The sequence below is a fragment of the Molothrus aeneus genome, chromosome 3 (genome assembly GCF_037042795.1).
Source record: "Molothrus aeneus isolate 106 chromosome 3, BPBGC_Maene_1.0, whole genome shotgun sequence".
NCBI lineage: Eukaryota > Metazoa > Chordata > Aves > Passeriformes > Icteridae > Molothrus > Molothrus aeneus.
In genome coordinates, this window is record NC_089648.1 from 5,301,279 (window position 1) to 5,317,222 (window position 15,944).

The 15,944-nt window shown below is 46.6% G+C and overlaps 1 protein-coding gene across 1 annotated transcript in view; it reads right to left on the reverse strand.

Moving 5' to 3' along the window:
• XRN2 (5'-3' exoribonuclease 2) overlaps nt 1-15,944 on the reverse strand; it is a 32,849-nt gene that overhangs the window by 3,157 nt on the left and 13,748 nt on the right. Inside the window, exons 18-29 of the mRNA XM_066546100.1 lie at nt 14,480-14,587; nt 14,304-14,393; nt 13,746-13,818; nt 12,906-12,989; nt 12,244-12,341; nt 12,087-12,166; nt 10,892-10,948; nt 10,247-10,315; nt 10,013-10,147; nt 9,025-9,152; nt 4,729-4,789; nt 748-886 (exon numbers count right to left, since the gene is read on the reverse strand). Of these exons, the coding sequence (XP_066402197.1) occupies nt 748-886; nt 4,729-4,789; nt 9,025-9,152; nt 10,013-10,147; nt 10,247-10,315; nt 10,892-10,948; nt 12,087-12,166; nt 12,244-12,341; nt 12,906-12,989; nt 13,746-13,818; nt 14,304-14,393; nt 14,480-14,587 (1,122 nt within the window). The remainder of the gene's footprint in view (nt 1-747; nt 887-4,728; nt 4,790-9,024; nt 9,153-10,012; nt 10,148-10,246; nt 10,316-10,891; nt 10,949-12,086; nt 12,167-12,243; nt 12,342-12,905; nt 12,990-13,745; nt 13,819-14,303; nt 14,394-14,479; nt 14,588-15,944) is intronic.

Genomic DNA, 15,944 nt, shown 5'->3' on the forward strand with positions numbered 1-15,944 from the left:
CCTCCTCCTCCCTGGGACTGGTTTTCCCACAGTTCTCACTTCCATAAACAGCAGTAGAGCTAGGAGTTCAACCTAGATATCCAAAATTTATTTAAAATGAGTGTTTAGCAGTGTAAATACCCAGAGTTCTGGTACAATATGCAGATCATGTTTTACTGGGATCACACCCCCAAAAAAATTCCCTAAGCAGAGTCACCTGCTACTTTCAAGCAGCATTTTCACTCTGTGGCATTTTCTTGAACTGCTGACCAAGTCACCTGCAATTTTGGATGAAGTTCTCCCCTCACAATTGCTTGTTTCCTTTTAACTGCAGAGAGCTATTTCCACATGTTTATTCCTCTGGCTAGGAGAACCCAGCATTTGCATTAAGCAGTTTTTCAGCTCAGAGAAAGCCAATAAAAAATTCAGGAAGGTGTAAGAATCTACATTTTCAACATGCTGGGGAGAACCCAAAAGGTCCAGTGGGCAGATTTCCTTGTGGAAGAGGAAGGCTGGTGGGAATGCTTTCCTCAGGCTGCAGGAGGAGAGTGACCATATCATGGACACTGGTGGTGCAGTCCCAGCAGAGGCCTTGTGCCAGGGCTGGCCAAGGCTGGGCAGTCACCCACCTGTGTGTGGTGACACAGTGACACTAAATCCAGCTCAGCAATGCCTGCCCATGCCACGCTCCCTCTCCACAGCCCAAGCAGGGGGAAGCCTTGGCTGGGAGGGGAGCACAGCGCATCACGTGGGGCCCCTCTTTCCTACCTGTCTGCCCCTGTCCATGCGGTCCTCGGGTCTCTGGGGGTATCCCATGGGCCCCATGCCCTGGTACTGGGCTGGCTGGAACTGGTTTGGGGACTGCATCACGCGGTTCCAGGCGAGGAGAGGAGCAGCTCCGGCGGTTCTGCGCAAGGAGAGAACTCTGCAGTGGGAACTGGGCTCCTGCAGAGCGTCCCACAGCATAGACCCACTCCTGGCTTTGTCTCTGAGCTGAGCATGGACAGCCCAGTGCTAGTGAGAAGCCAGGAGCAGGGAGCATTTTCCCAAATCCTCCCTAAAGGCCGCTTTGCCGACCTCTTCCTTCGGCACAGCTTGGAAGCTGCGCTGCCACGAGCGGCAAACCCGGCTGCACGCAGCAGATTTTTCCAATTCCCTGGAAGGCCTCCGTGCACCTCTTATTGCAGGGGCAGATTTGCTGATCCCAAAGGCTCCCCAGCACCCCAGGAGTAAACATGTGCCACATGGGAGCCAGGGGCTTTCTTTGAACGCCCAGACTCTTTCTGGGAGCCCATTCTTCCCAGTTAATTGCAGGTTGCAAATGAATTCTTACGGCGAGCATTCGGAATCTAGGGTAGGGGCCTTGGCTGCTTTTTCCCATCCATTATTCTGCTCAATATGTCAGGAGGTCTGATCGGGAAGAAACCTTTTCAAGTTCTATTGATGCCGTTTTCAATTGACCACGGTGACCTAGCAACATAAGCACTAATTGGCACGGGCTGACTGACATTTGGTGTACAGTTTATATGGGAACGCAGATCCCACATCCATTATGGCCCAGTTTGCCATCCCGGATTACCCACAGCAAGAAATGTTTTCATTTCCTTCAAGTACCCATTCTGACATGATAATTAGAAAGCAACAGGTAGAACACGTCCAATATTGTTTGATTCAAAATATTTAGGGAAATGCTACAGCCGTGATCTGGTTGTTACAGCTGAGCACGGCTGAGGGACAATTCCTTAAAGGATTCAGAGCAGGTGGGTCCTGCAGGACAATATGATGTTGTGAGGGAAAAACATGGAGAGTGGAGACAGTTAATCCTTCCTGACCCCTGCTGAAGAGGGACTTGGCTGAGCAGAGCAGGGCCAGCCTGGAGGGAGACAGGGACAGCAGAAAACAGAAGCTCTGCATCCCAGGTTTGGGATCAGAACAGAGGCTCTGCATCCCACGTTTGGGATGGGGGACAGCAGAGAGCAGAGGCTCTGCATCCCAGGTTTGGGATGGGGACAGCAGAGGCTCTGCATCCCAGGTTTACCTGCTGCACTACATGCCACCCCTCAGAAGGAGCCATGCTGTAGTTAAAGCTAAGAGCACTTTACATTTGTGGGAACTAAACTCTCAAAATCAACATTTTAAGTTCATCCTTTGTTCATGATAGCTTCTCTGGATTTAGTATTTTGAGTACTAAGTTTTTTCCCCTCATGATTCCTAGAAAACAGCAGACTCTCCAGGAAAAGTGCACTGCTCAGCCATAAGGAAAGCTGCAGAGAATTACCTATACAGCCCCAGCTCTGGGGCTTTCATTAACAATCATTCTGCCTCTACAATAAGCGCTGGTGATAAAAATGACTGAGGCTCAGAGGCCAGCTCTTGCTCCATGCCTGGAATGGGGAAGTTTGACACAAATTTCTTTTGACATTAATTTTTATTTGGCACAGAGTTTAAACTTTTAAAGTGCTATTTAGTGAAAAGTTGAGCTATTTAACAAATTAAACACAACACCACTACCATCACTGCTTTGTTGGGCACTGGTTGGTGATCTAAATCACCTGAGGGTGGAGATCTGTACACAGCAAAGCTGTAACCAAAAAAAGAACTGTGCCAATTGGAATACCCCAGGAGCTCACATAGGCACTATCCAGAGTTACATCAACTCAAACACATTCAGCCAGGTCAACTAAATTCAGGAGAATTTATGCAGGAAAACATTCCTGTCTTCACACCCCAGCCACCTTGGAAATTATTTCTGTGAATAGGTTAAGAAAAAAAGATCTGTTCAACCAGATGACACATTTCCATCAGCCAGGTAGCAAATGTCTCTCAATAAACTCTGGACTGGCTCAAGAGCATGGAAAGGACCTCTGCAGTGCCCAGGAATGTCAGGACAGGGGAGAGGGATCCCAAAATTCAGTTTCCCTGCTGCACACCAAGGTGCACCACTAGGTTTAAAAGCAAGAAACCCTGCACAGGAGACAGGAATAGGTGGATTATGGAGCAGCAGCTTTACACTCCTGGTTTTTCACCCCAGGCCTGAAAAGGAAGAGCCAGTTTAGCCCCTGCTGCACCATTCCACCCCTGAAATAGCACAGCTGGCAGGGACAGGGCTCCTTGCTTATACCTTAGTCAGAGTGGTGAATCCAGGATATCCCAGCCTCCTGCCCACCCACTCCATCCCACAGGGCTGGCCTCTCCCTCAGCTCCTGCCCTCCCTGAGCAGAAATCCCTGGCTCCTCTCCCCCATGGCACCTATTGCTCCTGGAGAGCTGCAGCAGCAAGAGGGGCGGGAGTTTGGGGAGCCAGCAGCTCCCAGGGAAAGAATAGGAAACTCAAAATGCCTTCAACAGGTTCAGATGCTTTTTCCTGTACCAAGTGTCTCTGTGTTTAACCTTCTGCTTAAGTCTCTGTGCAGCAACTCAACACCAGCTCTAAGCACGTTTGATCTGCTCCCCAAATCCAAAAACCTTCCAAGAACACGGCAAAACTACTTATCCTCAGTGCTGGCAGAGCTTTTCAAAAACCCTGCACAGTGTAACAAAGGGAAGGCAGTGACAAGTGACAGACCTGCAGCAGTCCTTCAAAAATAAAAGTATATAAATTGGATTTAATTAAGGGGTGGGAGTGGCAACTCCCATGGCCCAAGCAGTATTAAAGTTTGCATTATGAATGAATCTTGCCTTGCAATATTCCACACAGATGAGGCACAGGACAAGGGAGCCAGGCTTACTTCAGTGGGGATCAAAATGGTTGCCATGGAAAGTGACTGTGGAGAGCTCAATAAATTCCCCCAAAGCCCATATTTTCAATGGTGAAACATTTGCAAATAAACCCAGGGGGAAAAAAAGCTGGGTGTTGGAGCAGAAACTTCTCTCCCTCCTCCATAAGCATAAATAAATGTCATTATTCATAGCTGACACAGGTAGCCTGGGCTTATTGAGCCCACCCCACCGGAGGACACACAAGCCATCAATGAGGGGATGCATGTAAAACATCCCTGATTATCAAACCATGTCACATTCCTTCTATTCGATGGCACTTATTGGGCTGCAGATTCCATAATCCTTCCCTGAGTCCCTTCTGCATTTAATTCAGTTCAGCCTTAAGTAGTTAAAGAAACTGTTTTCAGTGGCAACTAATAACTACTGACCTACAGTGACACTGCCCTACAATGGGCTTGTCAGGCCTGAAAAACTTGTACCAAAGAAGCTGATTAGGACTTCAAGAGGTTTGTAGCAAGAATCAATGGCTGGTCTGTGCTAATGCTGCGGCTGTGGCACAGGAATGATAAAAGTGGAACACCATTAGTTATGCCTCATTAAGCTCCACAGCCCTCCTAAAAAGAAATTTGTTTAGCCTGTCCAAAATCTAATGCAGTTTTAAGCTCTCTGTGTTCAATTTCATAGTATCTCAAAAGCTTCAATAAGATAAAGGCCAAAGAACCAAGAACGGTACCAAAGCACCAACAGTAAAGTTAATTTTGAAGCCTGAGTTTTAATGGAAAGTGTTTTTCCCTCCTTTTTTTTAATACAAAGTACTCGAGCCTTTTAAAGGATGAACACCACGTAGTGGGCTCTCAAAACATCAATAAATCATGGACATTAATTAACTCAAAAAAACCTGCTGCACCAGCATCATTTCCACAATTTCTAACCACAATACTGCAAACAGAGAAGGGAAAACCAAACATAGGGAAGGCTGGCAGAACCCAGTCCACCCTCCTGGGCACGTTTCACATCCCTCCTGCCTTACCTTTGTGGTGTCTGCTGGAACAAGGGTGTGGGACCTCTCCAGGACTCCTGGGGCCGAAGATCTGGAGGGCAAAACGAGATGGCAAAATAAGAGAGAGCAAGAACAACTCATGAGCCACGCTCACTCCTCTGCGTGCCCCAGAGATGCTTTTGAGAAGCCAGACAGGAAAGCTCAGGCTGGATGTGCCACAAACACACTCCAAGTCATGGCTTCCTGCTGCTGGCTTGGACAGAGTCCTGCTGTCAACGGAGCAAAAGCAACTTTTTTGGCTCTAGCACACCCAATAAGCTTCATAATAGAGATTTATGAATTTTAATTGCTAGAGTTGGCGTTGGTTAGTGCTCAGATGCTTCGCAGGTGTCTCCTCTTGAATTTTTGAAGATGCAAAACCTCGTCTGTCACCCTAACAACTCAGTTTAATATTCATGTATCTTACCAGTACATTCATTACTGTATAAAAAATACAGGCACTCAAATACACTCCCACCACTGTGTTACCACAACACACCATGTTTGTGACCAATAAAGTCAAAATATGGGCCAGTTTTCCTGTGACTGGGCTAAGTTATTCCATAAAGGCAACTATAACAATGGCCAGAGCATGGAATAAAGTGGATGATTCTGTTTTATTCACGTTTAGGTAAATATAGCTATATTTAGGATACAAAGGGTAAAGTATTCATTAAAACAAAATATAAATACATTATCACTAAATATACTAAAGGTACATTTAAAAGTTACTGCAGGCAGTGATAATACACTAATAAAAACCTATTAATGATGTCTCAGATAATGGAATCAGACTGAATTAAGCCTTTTTGGGTAAAACCTTGGCCGGAGCCCCAGTGCTGGCGTGCAGGAGACCACCCACTCACCCATTGTGCAGGGCTGGTTTGGGTGGCACAAACAAAGGCCAGGCAGGAGCAACGCTGCTTTAACAGGGCCCGCAATTAAACGCTTGTTGTCCTTCTAAATAACCTGGTCAGCAAACAGGATAAAAGCAGCAGCTCCTCAATAGCACCCAGGCAGCCCCCAGCACTCGGGGCCAGCGTCAATCAAAAGCTCCAGTTTCACTGACACCTTTGATGGCTTTCAATGGCCTTCAAGTGTGACCTAATTCCAACAGCTGGTTCCAGCAGCTGGATAATGGCCGGCACACGGACACCCTGCCGTGCTGCCAGGGGCCAGGACATGGAAGCCTGGCCTCCCCTGGAAAGGGGAAGGGGGAAACATAAAATAAATAAGTCTGTGCCTCTCTCCTAGCTCTGGCTGGATTGTCTGTCCCAGCCCCAGCGAAGAGAACACCAAATAAATTCCCAGCCCCAGCAGCACTGCTCTTTCCAGGAGCCTGCTGGGCAAAGCCAATCCAGCCCATAATTCTTCATTTATCCCCCATGCAGGGTTATTTATTCAGCTTTACACCTATACACACAACTACATCAACCAGGATATGAGCCTGGTTTTACACCCCCAGACACACACAGAGCTACCAACCGATGCTCCTCAGCTCCTCTTTTCCAGCCAATTTCCAGCCTGAAGCAGACCAGGACTGAGGGTAGGGAAGTGGCACTTCCCTGCTGATCAGCCTGGGAATCTCAAGGGCTTTTCCAGGCCTGAACAGGCTGCACCCACACAAAGCCATGTTTATTTTGGAATACAAGGGGAGGGCAACGGAATCCACAACGCTGCTTTAGGAGAAAATGAGCAGTTTTTCAACTGGAGCTTAAAGCATTTTTAAAAGTTTTGGACAGCCCCTGAGTGGCACAACTTTCAATCAAAAATATCCTAAAATGACACTGTTTCTGGTAACTTTCAAGTTTCATAGACAGCAGCAGCAAAGAAATACAGGCAAGATCTTGTTTCCAGACCCTTTCTCTCCATGTGAGCAAGGACCCAAATCTCCTGCTGTAACCACACCTTTCTGCAGCTCAGTTTAAGCAAGACTTCAATGAAATCATCATCAAAACATTTAAAGCCCCCCTATTCATTGGTATGGCTGACAGAACAACCTTGGAGGGAGAGAGTCTGGAGCAGTGAATTGCACTTCAGAAAGTTACAGAATGGGAGAAGGAATGACACTTAATATTTTCTTTAGCCTGCAAAACTTAGGCATTTCCCAGAGCTATAAGGCCAAAGAAACTGCCTTGTCTAGCAGCTCCTCAAGTAACAATTTATCTAATCAGGGTGGCAATCAAAGAGAAGATTTTGTGTTTACTGATTGCACTAATCAAAATCACTTTTCCAAGGCAGCTAATTGACAAGTTTACTGCCTGCCACACAAGTCATAAATCAGGTGTCCTGCTCTGCAGGAGCCAAACCTGCCATTCCCAGAGCGCTGCCACCCTGCACTTGACTCCCCAAGTTATCAGCACAGACAATTATTCATCAGCTGAAAATTGGCACATCCAAGGCAAATCAGGGAGCACTGGTGAGGAACACCCCCAGCCCCCAGGCTCTTGAGGAGGAGCTGGCTCCTGGCTTGACCGCATCGCCCTTCTGGAGGCTGATTTTACTGCAGCATGTGCACGAAAACACCACACACCAAGTGGAAAGTTCCTCTGCATCAGTCCCACTGAATGGGGGGGTTTTGACCACATCAGCTGTGGGTTTTCAGGGATGTGTGGGCTCCAGGTGCCTCCCAGCACAACTGCAGTTCTCTGACAACTGTAGAGCTGATGAACACAACTTGCACACTGGAGAGAACCTTGTGTCATCCAAGAGGCCTTCCCATTTCTCCTGATTTGATCTTCCAGCTGAAGGTACCAGTGCTTTGATGAGGATACTCGGGGACTGAAGAGGTGACTGCAAAAGGGAAGATGCTGTGATCCTGACAGATCTAGGAACATCTCTGGGGATTCCAGGCAGAACATTGTTGGGGGGAATTGGCCCAAGTGCTCATGAATTCCCAGCCACACTGTGCAGGCAGACTGCTCCTATTCAGCAAGAGCCTCACTGCAGTGGGGTTTGGGGAGCTGCTGACACTCCTCATCTTCACAGGTCTGCTCAGCACCAGACCCACACAATCCGTAATCCAGGATGTGTCATGATCTTTGGGCAGGTGAACATCCAAAAGGCTGATCCCAGCAGAAATCCAGGGTTATGCCACCTGGAGGTGTTCTTCTAACAAGGGTTTAAGCAAGTCTGACTCTATCTGGTAGAAGAGGAGCTGAGGCACACGTGGTTCACTTGGCATTGACAGTCCCAGGTGGGTCAGGCTGGGGCCTGACCCTCCAGCCAGGCAGCATGATGGGTTTTGGGAATGGTTCTAGGGAGCAACACAGCCCTCAGGCTGTTTGCTCCATCCTCCTCATGGACATGAGCTGTCCTCAGGCCCCAAATAACAAGGCACTGAAAGAAACAATCTCCAAACTCCAAGTCAATCACTGCTGCAATCCCTTGCAAAGACCTGACGCTGCGGTCAGCGCAAATGAGGAGCTAATTAGAGTCTAAGTCTAATCTCCTAGGACAGCTTTAGCAGAAGAGGAGGAACAACACCACCCAGTGAAGTGCCAGAGGACACGTTTGCAGCATGCTGCACTGCGGTGTCCCATGAAAGCAGAGTGCCAGGAAGTGGCTCCGGAGAGCGCGGCTGGCACACGACCCCGCACGGTGAAGGAGCCTCCACAAGGCAGCTCCACCTGGCTCCTCTCCCTGCTGCTCCACACAACAGCAGCACAGCAACCTCTGCCTCGTGGAAAAAGCAGCACAGGGAGGAGGGAAGAAAAGCCCAACCAATTGCTCTGTGGTTTGCCAGGCACACCTGCAGAACAGTGACTGGGGATGGCTGTGGTGCTCCGAGGGGGAGGGAAGCCCACATCAAAGAAAGCCACCAGACAGTTTTCCAAGGCCAACAGATGGACTGGGATTTCTCCTCTAGCAGGGGCTCCAAGCCTCCTCAGTTTGAACCAGTTTATGGCACTGGGGGGTATTTGTCTGCAGAGTGCTGCCTGTTCAGCACAAGGGGCTTGGGTGCCATGAAGATGAGAGCTTGGGAGCACCTCATTGGCAGGACCAGGTCCAGGGATGTGGGACAGACAGAGCACATTGGAGCATTTCCCACAACACATCAGGACTCAGCAGGAACAGCAGCACAGGGACTGCTGGGCTCCCAAAAACCACATAAATATTCTCTTTTTGGAGATGAATTTGTATGTCTGTCTGCTAGTTCTGCCTTCCCATTCCCCACATTCTTCTTTCCAGATTGTATTTAAGCACAGATAAGTAGGTGAAATAGATGGAGAGAGATGATGTTTAGACCAACCCAGCTGTGAGAAGCAGGAAGCAGAGGGCACTTACTTGACAGCAGTTTGGGGATCTGCTGCTGGCTGCCCATGAGGGGCCTGGCGTAGGGGCTGCCGTAGGCTCCGAGCGGCACAGCGTTGGGGTACATCCCTGGCATGCCCCTGTCCCTTGGCATTGTGTGCCTGTTATGGGAAGAAATGGCAAGGCAGCAGGTCAGGATGCTGTGCTGGGCTCCATCTCCCAGCACAGCTGCCTCCCAGCCCATCCCAAGCCCCCTCTCTTTCCTCTGGGCCAGGGATGCACTGGTGGAGCGGGGCCCAGGCACATCCCGACACACACACACCGGCCTGAGGGGCTGCTGCCAGGGAAATGCTCAGGTTTCTAATGGCACAGCTGCGCTTTTTATTGTGACTGTGACATGCAAAAGGGTTCTCAAGTGCAGCACAGGACAGCTCTGCTTTTCCTTCCTAAAAGGGAGTGCTTTTCCTTCTTGCAGCTCCCCCAGAGCCGTAAGATGAAGAAGGTATTTTCTCTTCCTAAGGAGACACTCCAGAGTCCAACTTTATTTGCCAGTCTCCTTTAAAACATTCTCTTCTCTGGCTCTGATAAATGCATGGCTTCTTGCACTCCCCAATATGGAAACCCATTTAATTTTTAAAGCATTTTTGTTTATAAAAGCTTAAAAGACATTCCTGTCTTCATTAGCAATCTTAATTATCACTTGTGCATAATATTCTCATTGTACCTACAAACAAGCTTCCACCAAACAAGTTTTAAAAAACCCCAAACAGCAGGAAAATTACTTAGAACTGTCTAGGAGGGGGAAAAAAATCAAAAAGCAAACAAGGCTTTACTGCAAAATCGCTGTAATGTTCAGTTTTCAGCAATATTGAATTTAAGTATCACATGCTGAGGCATCCAACATGGAAGACCAGCACCTAAGCCTGGACACTCCATGCCCACCCCTTTCTTTTTTTTTAATTTAAAAAGGGAAAAAGAGGTCAGTCACCCCAGCAAGGCAGCAGTAACCCCACAGCCTTACCCCAAGGTTCTGAATGCTGACTGGTCCAAATGCACTGGTTTCCTGTCCCTGTTAAAGCCAAGCTGTGGTCTCCAAGGCCTGCCATCATTGTTGGTTTTTTCCCAATCTCCTGGCTTCAGAACTGGAGCAGGTTTCCTGAACAATAAGAATAGTTCCATAAGTACTTGTCAGAGCAAATACCTCAGATGGATAAATCAGAATTAAATGATTTGCAAGCTGACAGCTGACACTTACTTTGCCCCAGGTAACACTGTGGCCTTGAAAACAAAGTCTTCAGCAAATTGTGGATCTTTGAATGAGATGCTGGAAGAAAGTATTTGAGGATTAGGTTTGTTGCATAATGGAGACAAAGTGAAATAGCAGTCACTGCTTTATGACCAAGAAAGCTAAAAGCAGACAGATAAACAGAATAATCTCACTCTTCCAACTGGAATTCATGTTTTCCAGAACCAAGAAAGAATGAGGCTACAAGGAAAGAGAATAATGGCTCCCTGCAAAATTCAGCCTGAGTGACACAGCCTGAAGAGCAATGCCCTGACTGCACATAGCACCTCCAAAGACAGGAGGAAAAATCCTTGTGACAGAGAAACAGGGAGCAGCACAGAAACAATTCCGACCTCCTGACAGTGGCAGATGGAAAAGCCAAACCCTTCCTTTAGCTGATCACTCACAGGAACTACATCCTCATTTAGGACATCCTTCCTACAGTGCCCTGACAAAGTGTAACTCAGCATTATATACTTCTTTGCACAGCTGTTGCTCTGGTTGAACCAAGCTGTGCCTCTCTGGAGGTAAAAATGACATAGATCACAGGTGATTTTCAGTGTTTTGGGTGCTGCACTTTGCACACCCTTGCATGGAAGCCCACAGTTTACTGACCTGACTGCAGAGTTCTGTGTCAGATCCCGCAGCATGGGAACAGGAGACTGCACCACCCTGGTGAAGAGAAAAACCTCTGTCAAAACACCACCAAACACATTGCTCACCATCTGCTGCTCTGCCAACTAAGCCTGCAAAGCATTTATTTCAAAGTTAACTTGCCCTTCCCCTAAACCAAGTACTTCTCTAAGCACTGGAGTGACTGAATCCTTATTTCTTAATGTCACCTCTTTTGCAGCAGATGTGTGGGGATTCTCTAGGGTCTGTCTAGGGAAATCAAGGCTGGAGGAGGTTTTTTTGGTCCTGTTCTGTCCAAGAACAACTCTAACTTGGTGATATTCTTCTCAACCATGACAAGAATGGAGAAATGTCTATTAGAGTGATCAGAGGTACATTTTCTGTCCAACCAAGCTGGTGTTTGTGCACTTAATGCAAATGAGGCACTGAACACTTGCTTGTATCTCTGAGCACAGTCAGAGAAATGAGTGTGCATCCTACAAGGAGAAGATTACACTGATCATTCCTCAGACTGGATGCACTCTCAAGAAAACTAAAAGTATAAACATTCTTAGTTTGTGTAGCTGGGAACAGCCTTGATTTTAGTGCTGCAGACTAAATGGAAAAAGCCAAAATACATCTAAGCCAAAATATATCTAAGCTATCACTACCTGGATTTTTCTCTGATGTAATGCAGATGAGCATATCAAAAGCAGAGTTTTGGGGTTTTTAGGCAATGTACACTAATGGGATATCACAGCAGCCCACATTAACATCCACACAAAGGCAGAGAAGCCAAAACATGTCCCTACTGAACCAGGCCACTGAGCACTACCCTTTTTATTACCCAGGCCTTGTTTCCTCATAAAACAATAACTAAACACATAAAAATCAGCCTTCCACAGGCAAAATGACAAACAAACAAAGCTTCCTCAGCAAATAAACAAATGCATTAGAGCATTTTAAAGATATCTGAGGCTGCTTTAAAAGCCAAGTTGAGAGGTTAAAAAATGGGACCATAGAATGCAAATTTCACTGAGCTGGAGGTAACACAGGCCTGCTCAGAACCCTCAGACCTACACATGTGGCTTTGTCTGGAACTTTAATTTAATCCTTGTGGATACAGAAACATTTCTGCTGCCATAAGAGCAGGAGGGGTCCTCTAGCAGCTAGAGCCCACCCCAAAGGCCACACTCACTGATCCGGCAGGACGGCGTTGTCGTTCAGGGTGAGCTTTCCCTGGATGCCGTGGCACAGCTCCGGTGGGATGTCCACTGCCTAGGGAGGAAGTTTTCAGCTGCAGCACTTCAGACCTCCCATCTCACCATTTCCCCTGAGCAACAAGTGCAACCTACCTCTGTGTTCTTGGTCTTGTACTGCTCCACAATGAAGTCACAGAGTGGATGGTGCTTCCCGACAAAGAGAACATCACCGCCGAGGCTGTTCCTCCTGGCTGGAGAAATGATGGGAATGGGGCAAGAGTTCAGGGGAAAGAGGGAAGGAAGGAATGCAGCAAACCAGCAAGGCTGTCCTGGTGACACCTCCACAAAAGCCAAGTTTCTCTGTGATTTAGGAGAAAGCTCTGAGAACATAGGAAAGACAATGTCCCCCAAGAGGAGGATGTGTCTGGTCCCAAGGACAGCTGGCAGGCAGCAAAATAATGGGAATCTTGTGTTCAATGGAGGAATGCTGAATTTAGAATAGAGTAACACTGCAGATACAGACAGAATTGAGAAAAAACAACCCCAAATCCCATACAGCTCCACATTTTACCCACAAGAACCAGATGTTATTTCTGTACAACAGAGAAACAAACATTAGCCTTTATAAGCTGAACAAGTGTTACAAAACAAATCCACTGAGGATCTCTCTGATTACCAGCAGCACCCCTGAGAAAGAGTCTGCCGTAAACTCAACCCAACCAAACATTCAGGACGCCTTCTTAATTCATTTACAGTGAATTTCATAGGTGGCAACAAAATACCCCAATTCTTTAGCTCAACAGCCCAATTCTTACTCTCTTCAGGTGTGAGGTCAGGGTACACTTCCTCCAGGGCAGCTCTGAGGCGTCGCTCATCCACAAAGGGCAACAATGCCACACCTGGCAAAACCAAAACAGTGTTTCCTCCCACTTGTTGAAAAACCCAGAGCATCCCCAGAAACAGACACCAGCATGGCAAGCACTGATATGATTCCTTAGCCAAGAAACAGCCAGAACAGTGTGAATCTGAAGTAATCATGTTTTTGCTTCAGAAGTCAGATCTTTCTGTGGCTTTATTCAAACAAAATCTGTCGCACTCAAACTGAAAACTTTAACTGCAGTGTAAATTACACTCAGCCACAGAATCTGGCAGACCTTGGAAATTAACATTCTCTAAAGAAAGGAAAAGTTGAAAAAGAGCTACAGCATTTATGCAATTTTTTTGTATGCTCCAAAATATTTCTATATTCCCCAAAGTATTTTTGGCACAGTACTAATGAGCCACTGATTGTGCAGAACAAGATCCATTAATTAAATGCAAAGGAGACAAAAGACAATTACACACTGAGGCTGATAAAAAGAGAAGAATGATTACTCTAGTTCAGGACAAATGAACAAATCTAGAATGACTGCTGAAATTACCAATAATCATTGCCAATCTAAAACCAGTTACTGATTCATAATTTGCTCTTCATTTCTTTACAATGCTAATTTCTTTACAGAAATACACCTGCTATAAAATCCTTGTCCCCACAACAAGTAACACAAGTTACCTCTGTGGAGCGTTTTCTCACTAAGATAATTTTTCAATTTCTACTTTCACATGTTTTTAAGACTAATGTCTAAAAATTAAAAAAAGGAAAGTTGAAGTTTCACCTTGCCAAGCGTACTTCTTCCCATTCAAATCAATAGCAAAATCTTCAGGGTAGAAGTCAATGATGCTTGATTCCTGGAATTGGAAAAACAAAAATCACCCTTAAAGCCAACTTTAACATGGGTTCAGAATGTCATGTGGTGTCAAAAAGAAAGGTCTTTGATAAGAGAAACAGCTTTCATTAAAAGCCATTTAAATACAAAGTGAGGATGGGCAATTGTGCTACTCAGAGATTTAAAATAAGAAATTAAGGAGGAGAGAAAAATTAGGATAAGGAGGAGAGCTAATCAGGGTAAGTTATCTGGTCCCCAAGTAAGTTTTGGAAGATTTCTGGAAGAAATTACACCATTTCTTCCAGAAGTGTAAGAGAGCTGGGAAATAACATCTGAATTCCAAGAAATCACTTTTAAGGATTTTGAAAAAATCCTTGCAATCTACCAAAACCTTTCCCTCCTGGTCTGCAGCCTTTCTCTGCCTGAAGTGGGAAGCAGCAGGTCCCCCTCACACCAGTGCAAGATGACCTCAGCTTCCAGAGAGAGGAATACAAGAGGGATTCTCACTGGGTCTGTCATGAGTTTCCTCCACGTTGGCGGCAGGAAGTTTCCACTGGCGGCTGGGAACACCCCCATCAGCTGCTCAAGAGGCTTGAACTGTTGACAACAGACAAGCAGGTGTGAGACTCTTGGAATGAGAGGGCAAATCAGCAGTGAATGAGTTGATAAATCAGGAGCCCTACCGGTTTGGAGCCCTTCTCAAAGTCTGAGGGCATGTCTGCAATGCCCTCGAAGTCCGAGGCGAAGGGAGCGTAGTGGAAAGGGTAATACCAGTTCCAGGATGCACAGCCCTGGTGGGAGACACAAAAATCAGACGTATCAGCAAATGAAAATCACGCAGCCCAGTCACCAAACATGACAAGATGGCAGAGAGCAGTTTACACCCCTGTTTTCCACAGCAAAATCCCGATGCTAACTTGGGGAGGTATGGGAGCAGAGATCCCCAGCACGCCCTGCTTGGTGTGTAAATGTGAACAGTATTTGCTGCAGTGCTGAGAAGCATTCTGGTTTTCACTGGTGCTCCTCTCTCCAGTACCAGCACTACTGCACACTTGGAGGAGCACTTTGCTCTTCCCCTCTCCTTCTCCTGCCTTGAGCATTGGGGAATACAAAGTGTCTCCTCAGAAAGGAGAGAATCAAGCAAACTCAAAACACACCAGAACACCGTGTACCTCCTAAAGGAAACGTGGCTCTAGAGGGCCTAAGTCAAGTTTTCACCTCCTCAGCTATTTTTCTTAGCAGCACCACTTGAAACAAAAGCCCACTACTATTTTGACTTCCAGTTCTGAACGATTAAATGTCAACAAGGCTCCTCCAGTGATATTTTTGGTATACAAGTACAGAACCTATAATTATTCTCTGCAGTCCTTTGGACAGACTTGGAATATTTCAAAAGCCAGGTGGATTGCCTTCATTCTTCTTTTTTTCCCCCCCCCCTCTCCAAACAAATGTTCCCTCTAGTGGGACATGCCCTGCATTATTAGCTTTCTGTAGGAACAGAAAGGCATCCAATATATTCTGGCACAAGTTTTATGGACAGCCAGCAGTAGTTACTGGAGTCAATTTTTATTACGGTGAGAAGAAAAAAAGCCAAACAAAGATCCTCAAGCAAACCTGTTTTGAAGTTCCCCCAGCCCAAAGGCTTCCTAACCTCATTTCCATATCAGCAGGGAGTGATTTTCCAGCTGCTCCATCCCCATACAACAGACTGGAATGGTCTTGTGCTCTTGTACCACTGAAGGGCACACTTTTACCCACAGCTCACCTGAAGGCTCATTTCTACCCTTGGAGGCAGGTAGGCACATAGAGAGTTGTGGGAAAATACCCTGTCATGATTAAAAAAAACACAGTTTCCTTGTGCCCAGGATCCTGATAATTCCCACCTATAAAGGCATCCAGGTGACATCTGTCCTTCACAAAAGGAGGTCATGTACACAAGGATGTGGGGAAATCAGCTTCCCTGCAGACGAGCTGCACCAGAGCTTGCAAACCTTGAACTTGATGATTTTCATCCCTCATAACAGATGAGCCAGAGTTCAAACTCAAGGAATGGTTAGAGCAGGAGGGAAGGGGACACATTCCCATTTTGTTCCAAGGAGGGAGTGAAAAAACCTATTGGAAACTGCATTTTGTAGGCACCTGAGGTAT